The 15593-nt window shown below is 42.9% G+C and overlaps 1 protein-coding gene across 5 annotated transcripts in view; it reads left to right on the top strand.

Annotated features, from left to right (window-relative positions):
* SYT7 (synaptotagmin 7) overlaps window positions 1–15593 on the top strand; it is a 526341-nt gene that overhangs the window by 183692 nt on the left and 327056 nt on the right. For 4 of the 5 annotated variants that reach the window (XM_056526815.1, XM_056526813.1, XM_056526816.1 and 1 more), the window contains exon 1: window positions 872–935. The exons of the other annotated variant lie outside the window; for it this stretch is intronic. In XM_056526815.1, the coding sequence (XP_056382790.1) occupies window positions 887–935 (49 nt within the window). In that variant the 5' untranslated portion in view covers window positions 872–886. Of the gene's footprint in view, window positions 1–871; window positions 936–15593 lie in introns of those variants that run through there. 5 annotated transcript variants of the gene reach the window in all.

The raw sequence follows: 15593 nt of genomic DNA, 5'->3' as shown, positions 1-15593 counted from the left end.
AAGACCATAACTGTATTTTTTTCCTATCACACATCTTGTAATTTGGCCCTTATTACACTCTTTATAGATTGAAGACATGTACTCTGAAGCAATAGTTTTATCACCCGTGCTTCCGACAGATAGGCTTCTCACACTCACGTTGCATACTAATCATCATAAAGGAGATGTTGCGTGACTAAATGCTTACTCTTCAATGCTTATTATGGAATCCCTTCTTCACCTCTCGTTTCTCCTCCCAGAATACCTATTAGATGTAGAAGGGGAAATCTGAGCTTCAGCCTTCCAGATGATGATCTTTTTTATTATTTTTGGACTTCTGCTGTATGTTTTATTGAAAGCATAGGTTTCCAGTCAGGATGTCTGTTAAATCCTTTAAGATAAATCAGCTCAATTTGAAGCCTTCATGATTTGCCTTTATGTTCTTTATAATATACTTGATTCTAAGTAAGAACATACAATACCATCATATTGGGCTTTAGACTTGCTGGTTCCCAAATTAACATTTCAAAATACATGAACTGTATATTTCCAATGGGGATTACATGTTTTCACTATGCCATTCCTTGTGGCCCCCAGCCATCTGGTCATAGACGTGGTTTTCTATGGCCGAGATTTCTCAAACTGTGTGAGAGAAAAAGTGGAGAGATTGTTCCACAGCAACCAATCACCGCTCAGCTAATGAGCTCTGGTAAAGTGAAACCTGAGCCGTGATTGGTTGCTGGGGGAAAATCACTCCACTTTTTCTCACACACAGTTTAATAAATCTGGGCCTATGTCTTTTGACTGCTTTCATGAATATTCCATGTTAGGGGGAAGATGAGTAGCACAGGAGTTCTGATGCTTAAGCACTAATGGTGCTCTTTGTGGCCACCACTGGGACCCCTGTATGTTAACAGAAAGGGGTTCTTCCTTTGTGGCACTCCAGAATAGTTTAGGTAGGTAGAAGGCAATGTATGGTGTCCCAGTACTGGAGTGCTTCCTGTCAGGAACACATTGCTTCAGGTGCTTGTGATGGGCCCTGCTGCTCAGGTGATGCTTTAATATTCATTGTAATCTGTGCCTGTTAATGTATATTGTTTTGCACTGTACCGCGGAAATGTACTGAATATCTGCAAGTAGTTATGATGCAGAGTATCCATGCGATCCTGGTTGCCCAATGGGAGGCTCCCCTAGCTAGGCCATATGTGGTGTAGGGGGGGGGGGGGAGTTATTCAGTTGAGTCTTAGCCTAGCTCTAAGTTAAGACCAGTGCAGAGCTCAGTGTGAGCTGCAGTGTGGAGAAGAGACAGCAGGAGTGTGAGGTGATTCAAGGGAAGCCTAAAGTAAATCTTTAAGCAAGAGACCTTGCCATTCTGCAAGTATTCTCTGCCCAGGACGAGTCGAAAATTAATATTCGTGAGCATTAAAACTTGTAAATCGATGGGCTACACAGTGATAGTTCATACATTGGAGCTGTAACATTTATTGGAACCTATCAGAATCCTAGTCAGCGTGGGAGGCCTCAGGATTAAGTCTAAAATGGCAAGTTAAATACTGCAATTCACAGCAAGTCTACAGGGCTCCCAAGGATTACTCTGCATCTTCTCTAAACTAATCTGCGCTATGACGATTGTAACATCTACTCCTGCCTCAGTAAAGACAGTTATCCATGACCTGGCATCTGTGTATTTATTATCACGCACCAGGCCCAGGAGAATGAATACTCCATTAATTTTAGTTGTGGTCCTTGTCATTGGTTAAATCTAACAATGTGGCCTTCAGACTCTTGTTCTGAGCCTTTTATCGCACAGGTCCATAAATATTTCCCATTAGGCTCCACAACACAAGCTCTTGTGGTCTGCAGATCTTAGTATAAGTAAAGAACAATCACAATGTTGTGAAACAAAACAATATAAATGTATGAGGAAATTTATAGAATCCTTGTCTAAATGTTCAGTTTGCCAGATGGGGTTGGAAAGGGATATTTTCCCTTGTAAGACAAAGTGCCTTTATAGGTTTTTGCTTTTGTCTGAATCAATATGAGGGAAAAATGTTCTACAATGTACCATTCCCTCATTGCTTTCATCTACATCCTCTGCACTCTCTTAGTTGACCTTGATGGGCATTTTTCCATATTCATCCATGCCATGATGTTTTTCCTGGGTAACCAACATATCTACATAAGGGTAGTGAGTAAAGCTCACACTTTATTGACAACCTACTGACAATTGGCACCACATCTCACTAAATACATGGGCATGCCTCGATGGTGAGACCCACCTGAATTTATGAGAACAGCTGTTCCAACTCATTTGCCAGGTTTTGGTTGCAGCATTTATGAAGATGGCAGAAAGAAAAAACAATGTTATGTGACAGATTCATTTATTTTTTATGTTGTCTTAGCCTTCAGGTCATCCTTGACAGTTGTTCACAGCTGGTGGTCTGGATAGACTTGGTTTACTTTTGCAATGTTCTACTTAACACTTGTTTCTAAATTGCAATATTGAATGCGAACTACAATTTATATTCATGGCTGTTAAAATGAGGTATTCATGAGATCAGCCATGCTCACAGATACACATTATCTTCAATTTCTCCAAAAAGAAAAGGTTCAAAACTCTGCACTGATTCATTTTTTATTATATCTTTATAGGACTCCTAGGTTTGTTTTTCTGATACAGAGTTTCAGATCCTCTGCATAGATATACTGTCAGATAACTTCTCAAAGGAGGAAAATGTGAAGATGCTCATTTCAAATGGGTTGTCCCACTATAACAACTTATCCCCTATGCAGAGGATAGAGAAGTGTCTGAAAGCTATGCATAATCTTGAGAACAGGGTCTACCTTAAGAACAAAGCATGGGAGGAGCAAATGGATCGAGCTCCCCTCGGTGAAGTTAGTTACCTGAAGTAGCACTCTGGTTTACAGTCGTGTAGTTTATGATAAGTGGGCTGTCCGCTCCTTTTATTTTGTTTTTCTTGATTTCAGAACAAAGCGGCACCATAGGGTCCATTCATTCTCTATGAGAGAAACTCTAGATATATGAGTACAGTAGCAGTGTACATGAATGACCGCATGACATGGGTCCCCATTCTCAAGATCATGGGAGGTCCCAGTGGTCAGACATAAAGGATAAGTTGTGTATTTCATCTCACTTAACATTTTAGGTACAGTATGTAGTCCATCCTAGTTTTCTCTGAAGAGGATCTGTGGCGTCTTCACCTCTTATCATACATACTTGGCCATTCATCCAATGATTCAGAGACTTTCTTTCCTAGTCCCCCCCCCCTTTCTTCATTTTACAGCTATTGTTGTCATTAGTTTTGACAGCAAATATGCTAATGAGCACATATACTGCCATATGGGTGGTCACCACCACTGAGGTTTCAATGGAGATACGGATCAGGATCACGCCCCATTGACAACTGAGAATTGGTGACCACCCCTTTGAAATGCTATGGACATCATTAAAGTCTTGCAGTCTATATTAATTCAAGGGGGCAATCATCACTGCTCAGCTGTCAACAGGGCTTAAACTTGAGTGCTCTCCCAATTGAGAATTGAGCAGTGATGATCACCCTGTTGATAGTCTGTTCCAAAATTAGCATGTTAGGTACTAAAAGTAATGCTACTATATCAGGTGCTAATCCTAAAGAGGAAAAGGGGCTAACAGAAATGTTAAATTTCATGAATCATTGTACCAAAGGTTAAACTTGGATTATAAAAGTCACATAAGCCACACACATAATACATCTTAAAATGTCTCTAATAATTTTTCTTCTTGTGTCACAAGTGCTCAATATGACATGTCCACCTACATTAACTGTAACTCAAGAAATGTCGTCTACCTGGCTACATGCACTACCTGGACGGCCCAATATGTGGGCTGCTCTGAAAATGCATAAAAAATTAAGAAGCACACCACATTGTAGACATCAAAAACAATCCTGTAAATTTCTCAATGTTAAGCAGACAGTTTAGAGAGAAGAATAATGGAGAAATAGATAAAGTTATAGGTATACTGCTTTTTCAACAGTGGGAGAAGGAGACATATTACTCAAGCTCATGAATAGAGAGAGCTATTGGATATTTCTGTTAAACTCCTGATACCTACAGGGCATTCATTTGTGATATGACCTTATCTTACCATGGGCTGCATGTTCATAAAGTGTTTTTCATGCGATATGGCTATGCACCATATATTATACTTGTCATTAAAGTTTAATATTTTTTTGAGCAGTGCAACCTGGACATAGTCCCAACCACGTAGGTCCCTACCTACTTAAATGACCTTCCCTAAATGGTGGCCCCCCCCAACTGGGTGACAGACCTGACAATGGTCTAAGTGTAGGGGCGTAAACAGGTGTCAAACAGTCTAGGTCAATAAGACACAGGAAAATATAGTACAAAATCAATATATAAAGAGTAAACGAAAACAAGCCAGACAGTCATAACCCAGAGGGCAAACCAAGTCAGGGCAAAACAACGTACAAACCAGGCAATGAGTCAAACCTAGACAGTGGCCAGTACAAAGTCAGCAGACAGGAGAATATTCAGGGCACATGCAGAGGTCAGAACAAGGGTAGGAAGAGAAATTGCAGAGATAGGAATAAGGCTTAATTCTAAAATGCATAATATGGAAACCTGTGGATGTACAGGTAATTTTAATCTTTATAATAAAGAGTAAGTTTTATCGGATACCTCCAGTGCTCGACTTTTCCTTTGTTTGTATGTTCACTCAGGACTGAGCTCAAGGTCATCCATACAAGGAGGGTAAAAGCTGGCCCTTTGTTTTCTACCTGTTTTTTTCCTGGACCCATGATTGGATTGTTTGGATACTTTGGATTGTTGAAAGGTTTTCCAGTTGTTGGCTTACTGTTATGGGTGCAGAAGCATCCCAAATTTTTTATTTGCTGTTGAGTTCTTTTTGGAGATACATTTATTTCGGAAGTGTATTGTTCATGGGTTACCTGGCACTACAGTATTATTTCCTCTTTACAGGAATAAATCATAGCTTCATACAGTGCAGGAACTATTGACTACCAAAGAAAATAGTTTCCTCTGATGAGGTGCAAATGGAATTTCAATATCTTTCTGATTTTAGTCAAAGTCTAGAATGATAGAAACATATCTTGCGAAAGGGCTGGCATATCTTTGGTAGCAATGAAATAGTTAAAAGAATTAATAGTAATCAATGATGTATAATTACATTATCTCAGCTGTTGTTACCAAGATCAATTATTGGCTCTACCAGTTCCAATATTTTCCTAACAAACTATTGACTCTCACATACTCGACTCTTCACTCATGAAAAGAGCTGTCAGGCATTGGACCAATTCACTTTACCTTCTTCCTTCACTGTTTGGACCCTGCCTGGGTATAGGACTTTAAATAAATTATATCAGAAAGGGAAAGGTTGATCTGTTTACATGTTCAGTAAAGTAGGTATGGATCTAGAAATAATATGGTCCAAGATTAAAGTACCATAGAATCATATTAAAAATGAAACGTCTTACCAATGAAAGTCTTCTTCTTTTACCCAATCTTGTAATATATATTGTATAATTGGCTTTGGGCTGTTTAATTGTTTTTCTCTCCCGGAGTAAATGCCTGTCATTTTTCATTGTATTGGAAATAGTAGATACTTGAGACATCAATACTTCATGTTACACTCTTTGAGTTTGTCTGTAATTAGGTAATTTTGTACCTAACTGGTTGCAAATTACAGTGTGCATGGGGCCAAACATGCCATCAATCCAGTGGACAATGTCCAGTCTAATCAGGCGGTGTGACATTTAAGCCAAATGACTAAATATGATGAAACTGGTCAAATTTCTGTGTTCATTGGCATTCATTTAGTTTCTTTCTGTAGTTTAGGCTGTGTGAGCCAAACAAGTACAAATTTCAACTGTAGCCGTCATTTCAGGTACCTTTTTAGGATAAACTGCAGTATGTACATGAAGAGTACCAGTATTTATGTCCATTATATAACTTCTACAGTATATGGCACCACTGCCCCCCCCCCCCCCCTCTCCTGGATACCCCACTGCAGTCACTGCAGTCTCTCTCTCTCTCTCTCTCTTTCTCTCTTTTTCTCTTAGCTTAACCTAGCCTCTGTGATGGCTCCCATATGCTAGATACACAAAAAAATGGGATTCTGGTGGACATCGATTGGAGGGGGGTGGACATAGATTGCTGGTCTCCTTTTCTTTTTACATTTGTTTTGTCTTGGCAGAGTAGTAGTATATGTTTTAGGGGCTGCATGGTAGAGAAGGGATGTCATCTGAAAGCAAAGTATTTAAGGAAAGCTATAGAACTCACTGATGCCATGTACCTCATGTTTAGTCATTTATACACTGGTTGTGCTGTTTTTTTTAAGACTATAAATAATAATAGTGATGGTGGTATCTGCAAGACTAAAAAAAATCTAAGACCTCAACGCATAGGTTGTGCGAGTAGTGGGTGCAGATGCTGGTTTGTAGACATGGATCCATCAGATAATCACTCCTCTTGGGTTAATACATTAAATGTTAGTCTTGTGTATATGTGTCGGCTTATATGGTTTTCTGGTGCCATTATACCTATGTCATACAGAGACATGTTTAAGTGGAGGTGCTTGAATTGCTCCTTATATAAATCCCTTCTTAGTGTAGGAGCACAGTAGATACTTTGGTTAGTGCATTCAGTATACAGTAAAAGACAATGGTACTAATAGCATGTATTTGTTTATGGGCATATTCTGCATTTATTAGACTCCTGCTCCCAGCATGCACCAATGCTCTGCATCATGAGTAAGCAATAGTATTTCAAAGGCAGGTCACTCCTTTTTGAACAGTAGGAGGCACCATTGTTAATCGGGGTTGATTGTACCGTTTTGAATCCATTAACACTTGTGAAAGCTTCGGTCTGATTATGAGTCGACAAGAAGAGATCATTTCTATAATAGAGTCTTGATTGTTAGTAGGAACTAGAGAGCTGGGTCTAAAAATGAGCTGTTCATTGTATCCTGCAGTTTTTTTGTCTTTTTTAAAGTTGCCATGCAGTAGTGTTTAGGCACAAGCTCAGGTTCCTCCTGTTCCCGCACTGCTGTGTCTTGTATTTGATTAAACACATTTCACTCAGCGGGCAGGAGAAGGTGCGCAGGTAAGGTATTTTACTCAGTATTAATAGGACAGGAAATTTAAAGGGGTATAGTCTGCTGAATATAAGCAAGCCAATGAATAGAAAAGCATTCAAGTAGAGTCATTCTGAACACATTTTGATAATCTTTTTTTAATGGAGTTGCCCCTCCTTACAGGGTCCTTTTATGAACAATGTGGCATAAGGACCTAGGAGAGAAGAGACCTCATTTGGGGCACCCCTCAATAAGCAGAAAGGATAGCTATGTACTAAATCTACTACTGCAAATGTCTGGCTGGCAATAGTGGCTTTACCTGAAAAAGGTTTGAAAAATGTTTCTGAATTAAATCCACTTTTTACTCTAAAAACCACTTCCCATGCTGGAACGGAAGGGACTTCGGCTATTCAGACCTTCCTATGCCATACAGAAAATAAAAATACATTTTCCTCTACATATAATGCCACAGAGGGCACCACTCATGTTTATTGGCTTAGTGTAGACTTGCAGCTTTTCACGATTCAAGTGAATAAGACTATGTTAGGGTATGTTCACACTGAGGTATGGACAAGGAATTTACTCGTATAATTCTGCGCCAGTATTTAGTTCCAATTCCGCCTTGAATGAAAGTTCGATAATAGTTCATCCGACACCCTGTTTAAACTTTTGCAAGTCAGCGTTGGAATTTCTGCAGATAAAATTCTGACCCTGAATTTTGTTCTGCTAGAAGATTGATCATGAGTAAAAGCCCATTGAAATCAGTGCAACTTCATTTTTTCTGAAAAATAAGTTTAGAGCAGAATTGACACTATATTGATGTGGGAATTCAGGCTGAATTTTCATGCTAACTTTTTGCTGGAGAATTGAGAACAAGCTCATTGGTGGTTGTAGAACCGATTCTCCTCTAGAATTCCTCTTAAAAATTCTGCATCAAATTCCTCTTCAAATTCTCGACCAATTTCGCTGAAGATAATAGATTAGTTAGATAGCAGAAGATTTGCTAAATTTCCTGACCAAAATGATTTCTTGTCAATTCCTTCCCAGTGTGAACATATTCAAACAATTCGGTCACTGGCACATGCATAGCCAGTATATGCACAGGCATAGCCAATGTAGCCATGCAAAGCCAAGTAGAAATTGTTTCTGGAAAATAAAGACTACCACTTTCTCGGATACTTAACAACCCCTTTAACTCCCATGCCCAACTCAGCCTCCCTTATATGCTCTACCTATGAATAGGAACTCCATCACGGATTACATGACCCATGGAGAGATGGCATTGGGGTCATTCTCTCCATAGCTCCATTATCAATCACTGTACTGTGTCCATGACTTGCAGAAAGTTCTTTCCTGTGCAGATTCCTGGGTCAATTATGGAAACTGCCCCTCCAGCTCTAAATGTGCAGCAATGCTGAAAGAGTCACCAATGCTAAGACCAGAATGAATCCATTGATCAGTATGGCTAAGCTTATTTTTGGGGGTACAATGGTTTTCATCTCATGGTCAGACCATAACTTTAAAGGGGTACTCTGCTCCTAGACATCTTATCCCCTATCCAAAGGATAGGCGATAAGATTAGAGATGAACGAGTCGAAGCTGATGAAACCGGATTTGTTACGAATTTCCGGAAATATTCGATTTGCAACGTGGTTATCTCGCAAATCGCTTCATTAAACTTCATTTACTGCGGTGCAGGCTCCAGGGCATCTAAAATGGCGGATCCACATGTCAGTACATGGGGCAAGGAACACTGGGAAGGCGGAAAGGCAAGGTGGGAAGGGAAGTATGCGAGATAACCCTGAATCACATGCAGGATGCAGTCTATCAGCAGCCAGTCACCCCTGTGATGTCACTTTCTTCAGCATAGTATTACAGAGAGGGGCAGAGAGCTGTGTGTTGCCTCATACATTTCAACAAGCTGCCTCAACTTCATAAACCTTAGCAGAGGGGGCAGGAATAATTTTTCAGCGCAATTCAGTGTCTTTGTTCCACAAAAAATCATCTGCTGGTTATACTAGTCTGCAGATGGTATAATACACAGCAGTCGGTTCCTAATAGTCTTTGTCAGAGTACAATTTTGTGTTTAGTACACAGCTTACACAGTGTACTGCTGCTGTTTTACAGAAATATGTTTTTTGAAGGGTACTGTAACGCATTTTTCTGCCCTCATAAGTGAATACCGCATATGTACATATAAGAAGAGTACTATTTTGTATCTGTTAATCTGTCAAGGGCCTACATACTGTGAAAGGACAGCCAAAAGTAATCACCGCCTGGTGTTTTACAAAAATACTGAGTTTTTAGGCGTACTGTAGTGCATTTTTCTGCCTTCATAAGTGCATACCGCATACGTACATCTAAGTAGTGTACTATTTTGTACCTGTTAATCTGTCAAGGGCCTACATATTGTGAAAGGACAGACAAAAGTAATCACCAGCTGGGGTTTTACAAACATAAAGAGTTTTTAGGCATACTGTAGCACATTTTTTGCACCCATAAGTGCATACCACATGCCTACATCTAAGTAGTGTACTATTTTGTACCTGTTAATCTGTCAAGGGCCTAGATACTGTGAAAGACCATCCAAAAGTGCATACCTGCTGCTGTTCTAAACAAATACTGTTTTAAGCGTAGGGAAGCGTATTGTACTCCCCTCATATAAGTATGTCAGGCATAGAAGTGCCAGCACATGTACAGAGGAATGGCAGAGGCCTAAATTCATCAAACAGAGGTCGCAATAGACTAGGGGCGAGTGGCAGCAGGAGTCACAGCGAGAGGCCTGAGCTTCCGTTATCAGCTAGCAGTCGTGTCTCGACCAGCAACCCATCTGCCTTTGTCGATTGGTTAACGCGGTCATCCACTTCATCACAAGTGACATCTGACACCCCCAGTCAACAGTCGGTGGGTTCCTCAGATACAACCCTCAGTTGGTATGGCCTGGGAGCAGTCCAGTCCTCCCATTGCCTCTGTCCTATGCTGTTCCCTCACCTACAGAAGTATCTTATGCTGTGGGTTCAGCTCCACTATTCACTGAGGATGATCTAATAGAGGAAAGTCAGCAGCTACTGCTCAGCCAAGAGGAGACATCCGCCGCTTCCTCCACTAGGCGGGCAAGTAGTGATGAGAGTGACGCTGGAGGCGGAGTGTTGCCAGGGTTCAAGGTCCTGAAGCAGACACTGTTGAGGAACCTGAGGAGGACATCAGTGAAGTGCAGACATTTGTTGATGATGATGAAGCCGATCGCAATTGGGAGCCGGGTGCAGGGGGCTTCATCATTATCAGGAGAAGAGAGTTGCAGGTTGCCCGTGAGGCAGCAGCTGAGGCAGCAAGGTGGTAGCATGGTTGGCAGTCAGCATGGTGGCAGAAGGGGAAATTCTGGAGCCAAACGTGCCTGGGGGAGACCACCTGCTTTGTGGCAGCCTACCTTTCCGGGAGGTAGTGGAACAGGGGTTCCTGGAGACGGTGGCAGTAGCAGTCAATTAGTGCGGACTGTTGGTGGGAAAATTAGCTACTCGGCAGTGTGGCAGTTTTTCATCAAATATCCGGAGGAAGTTCACATAGCCACATGCAAGATATGTCGGCAGAAGGTGAAGCTGGCACCAAAGTTGGCACCACGGCCCTGCGTCAACATATGCTTCACCACCATAAAGCGGCCTGGGAGAACCGTGGCTCCGATGTAGTGGTCCATCCTGCTGCATCTCCCAGTGGCCAGCCGCTCCCTCTTTCAGCCAGCCAAAGCTCCACCACCTCAGCTGAAGGGAGTTTTGTGTCATACACTCCTTCTGTCGCTCCAGATGCTCCTGCTCCTCCTACTTTTAGTTAGCCATTCCGCCAACAATCCATTGGCAAAGCCATGTCCAAGAGACAACAGTATGCGCCCACTCATCCAAAGGGGCAGAAGCTGAATGTGCTCCTGTCTAAGTTGCTGGTGCTGCAGTCCCTCCCTTATCAAGATGTGGACTCTGCACCTTTCAGGGAATTGATGGCTTGTGCCGAGCTGAGGTGGAGAGTGCCAAGCCATCATTTCTTTGCGAAGAAGGCAGTACCAGCCCTGCACAATTTTGTGGAAGAGAAGGTGGTCCAGTCCTTGAGTCTGTCGGTGTGAAAAGCACCGACGTCTGGAGCTGTAACTACGGTCAGGGACAATACATGTCCTTTACGGCTCACTGGGTGAATGTGGTTCCTGCACAGCCACAACACCAACTTGGACAGGTCACACTACTTACTCCTCCTTGCTCTCAGGCCGTTGGTCCTGTGACAGTGTGCGACTCCGCCTCCTCCACCATGTCCTCAGCCCCCACTGCCCAGACAAGTCTCAGTGGCCCTTCCGCATACCATGTGTGCAGGGCACGGCGGTGTCATGCTGTTCTTCACATGGTTTGCCTTGGTGAAAAGAGTCACAAAGGGGAGGAACTGCTAAAAGTAATTCGTAAAGAAATCGGAGCATGGCTTACTCCACGAAAACTGGAAATGGGAACCATGGTGACTGAAAACGGGAAGAGTATCTTGCCTGCGCTGCGGCTGGGAAGGCTGAGCCATGTGTCTGGAATGGCACACTTTTCAATCTGGTTGTGAAGCAGTTCCTGAAGTGTTCCCCCCATTTGTAAGACAAATAGGAAGGAAACTTTGCGTGCACTTCAGCTCGTACACCGCAAAGCACACCCTCCTTGAGCTGCAGCGTCAGGACAGTATCCCCCAACATAATATGTTTTGTGGCATTGCCACACGTTGGAATTCCACCATCCACATGTTGGACTGACTGTAAGAATAGAGAAAAGCCATCACCGATTTCTTGATCTAAGCGGATAGGGGTACTCCCCCTTTGTAACTTCAATGTGAACCAGTGGCAGCTCATACGTGACACCTGACGTTTGCTTAGGCCCTTTGAGGATGCCACATTATTAGTAAATCGCCAGGATTACATGATGAACGACATCATTCCACTGCTTCATTTCTTACATTTGTTGGAAACGATGGCTGGTCAGGGCACTGAAGACGTGGCTCCTACATCTCATGGCTACATGAGCCCTTTGGGGCTGAACTGGAGGAGGAGGGGCACAGTGGAGCACAGTTTAGGTTTTGCCAAATGGGTGGTTTTTCTAGTAATCTGACAGGAGAGGAGGAGCAGGAGCAGCCAGAGGAGCTAGAGGGTTATGAGGAAGGCGAGACAGAGGACCCAGACACACCAGTGGAGATGCAGTGGAGATGGAGGCAGAGAGTCCCTCCGAGTCAATTGCACAAATGGCACGATGCATGCTCACTTGCTTGCATAGTGACAGCCGAATTGTCACCATTCGGCAGCGGGATGACTTCAGGATCTCCACCTTATTAAACCCTTGCTACCGCCACAAAATAGGGGCCTTTTTTACACCCACTGAGAGGAAGGACAAAATTACCTACTACAGAAGCATCCTATGTAGTCAGTTGGCCGATGCCTATCAGCGCCATCGAACCATCCTCTCATAGGTCTCAATCGGGGGCCCCTGCGCTCACCTTCCACTGCCATGGCTGCTGGGGAGGGGAGGGGTGGGGTGGCAGGAGCAGTACCAGCTCCATCAGCAGCAGCCTGTGTCTACAGTCACTAATGAGTATCTTTCTTCACCCGAATAGTAAAGCAACTCATCAGCAGAAGGTACACCTGGAGCAGGACGTGAACCAGCAGGTGGTGGCATACCTTGACACACCTTGAAGATCTGCTGGACTTCTGGGCAGCCAAACTTAATTTGTGGCCGCAACTAACAGAGTTTGCCCTGGAAAAGCTGTCCTGCTCGGCCAGTAGTGTGCCATCAGAGTGGGTGTTTAGTGCGGCGGAGGCCATAGTCACCCCAAGGAGAACTCGTCTGTCCACGAAAAATATGGAGAGACTGACCTTTTTGTGAAGATGAATCAGGCATGGATCAGCCAGAATTTCCAACCATTAATGCCTGATGCATGGCGGTAGATTGACCATGGTGCCACACCAACACCTCACAAATATGGATAGTGCCAAACAGATTTAAGGCGCTGCTCCCCAGTTACAAACATTCCTATGCATCAGACCTTTTTTCACCCACCTTCGTCACCGGGTACTGGTATTGCCACCCAATGCACCACTCTGTCACCGGGTCACTTTCAGGACTCCTGATGCTGCTGCTGCCACCTCCATGTTGTCTCATTCAGCCACTATATGGTCTCTTCTCATGCTTCAGCCAACTCCAGGCTGTGTCATTCAGCAACTACATGGTTTAGTGATGCTGCTGGGCCTAGGACATTACCTATATATGTTTATGGTAGCACTAGGTACCATACATCTTCAATGGAAATTTCTAAATTCATATTTTATTTTTAGAGATTGTGAGGCCCTATTGTCTTCTCATCTGCTGCCAACTCCAGGCTGTGCCATTCAGACAAAATATGGTCTCCTCATGCTGCCACAAAATCCAGGCAGCCATTCAGCCACTATATGGTCTTTTCCTACTGATGCCACCTCCAGGCGCTGTCATTGTTCTGCCATGTGACATGTGACTCCTTGTTAGATTTGGTCCTGTGTACCCACACGCCGGGGGCCCAGGACACTAAAACTTGGGAGTTAAAAGTTCGATTTCAAAATCCTTAATTTAAATTTCAAAATCTTAAATTTAAATTTCAAAATCATAAATTTCAATGGTCTCCTCATGCTTCTGCCAACTCCTGGCTGTGCCATTCAGACACTATATGGTCTCCTCATGCTTCAGCCAACTCCAGGCTGTGTTATTCAGCCAATATATGGTTTACTGATGCTGCTGGGCCTGGATCTGGGCCTAAAAAATGTTTATGGTAGCACTAGATACCAAAAATCTTCATTTTGAATTTCAGAATTCATCTTTTAATCTTAGGGATTTTGAAGCCCTAGTGTCTGCTCATGCTGCTGCCAACTCCAGGCTGTGCCATTCAGGCAATATATGGTTTACTGATGCTTCTGGGCCTGGGTCTGGGAATAAAATGTTGTTATGGTAGCCCTAGCTACCCAAAATCTTCAGTTTAAATTTCAGAATTTATCTTTTAATTTTAGGGATTGTGAAGCCCTAGTGTCTACTCATGCTGCTGCCAACTCCTGGCTGTGCCATTCAGACACTATATGGTCTCCTCGTGCTTCAGCCAACTCCAGGCTGTGCCATTCAGGCAATATATGGTTTACTGATGCTGCTGAGCCTGGGTCTGGGAATAAAAATGTTGTTATGGTAGCACTAGCTACCCAAAATCTTCAGTTTAAATTTCAGAATTCATCTTTTATTCTTAGGGATTGTGAAGCCCTAGAGCCCACCTCCACACTGTGTCATTCAGTCACTATATGGTCTCCTCATGCTGCCAACACCTCCACACTGTGTCATTGAGCCACTATATGGTCTCCTCATACTGATGCCACCTCCAGGCTCTGTCATTGTGCCGCTCTGCGGCATCGATTCTAAAAGCATTGCCTGTAATCTGCATGTCATATTGAGTAACAGTATTATTTCACTACCCCAGCACACTCCATATGCGTTTTAGAACAAAGCTAAGTGTTCTACACCCCTATTGAGGCTCTCTGTATACCAGAAATAGCCGTTATTAATGTAGATTTACATTTTTCAAAGTTCACTCGTCGCTAGATAAGATGTCTGATCGCAGGGGTCCCGCTGCTGGTTATCCGAGCGAACTTCGGCCGTCACGCACCCTCCCATAGACTTGCATTAACGGGGGGTAGCTGTGACGTCACGAGCTGGGCATGACTGTGATTTCACAAGCCTCCGGCACTGCATCTGATGCTCTAAACGAACGCTGGGTGCAGCAGGGAGACTGCGATCAGACTTCTTATCCCCTATCCTTTGGAAAGTGTTGTGGAAATATTATAAAATATAATGTAAACAATTGTAACAATTATAGAAGAAATATTCTAAACACTGTTGTCTGATTGGCCAATTGTTCCATGCAGTTACAAAGAAGCCATTCTAAAAACACACCTTTAAGACTATACCTTGCTTTTTTCTTGCATAAGTTATCTATATGTTAATCTATTATTTGTCACACAATAGATTGAGGAGACATAAATAAATCATAGCATTAAATACTGTTTGAAGCTATGCTCCGAAAGACAATGATTGATTAATAGAAGAGGAAGACAGTGGATGTGGGGGAGAAGGAGCCATCATAAACATGTGAGAAGGAGGAGAAGGAGAGAGATTGCAATATAAGGGAGGAGTGGAGGAGGGAGACCACTGAGAGAATGAAGACAAAACATGGAGGAGAGAGGAAAGAGAGAAAAAGCAGAAAGGTCTGGACCTTGTAAAGTTCAGTCAGATGGTCACAGCGCCTGTGTATATCTCCAAAACTGCACAGCTAGATAACTAGGATAAAGCATAGGGTATGTAAATGGTCTGCAAAGAACAAAGGAAGGATCTTGGCAGATGGTAAAACCAGCATCAAAGATAGAAAGAAGAGTTGTTTGGCAGGAGAATGGGAAGGGGTTAAGAGAGTAGTGTAGGAGAGAGATGATAATAGC

This window comes from Hyla sarda, chromosome 6, assembly GCF_029499605.1.
Source record: "Hyla sarda isolate aHylSar1 chromosome 6, aHylSar1.hap1, whole genome shotgun sequence".
Classification (NCBI taxonomy): Eukaryota; Metazoa; Chordata; class Amphibia; order Anura; family Hylidae; genus Hyla; species Hyla sarda.
The sequence above is the reverse complement of the archived record's forward strand: the minus strand, read 5'-3'. Positions and strand labels throughout refer to the sequence as shown.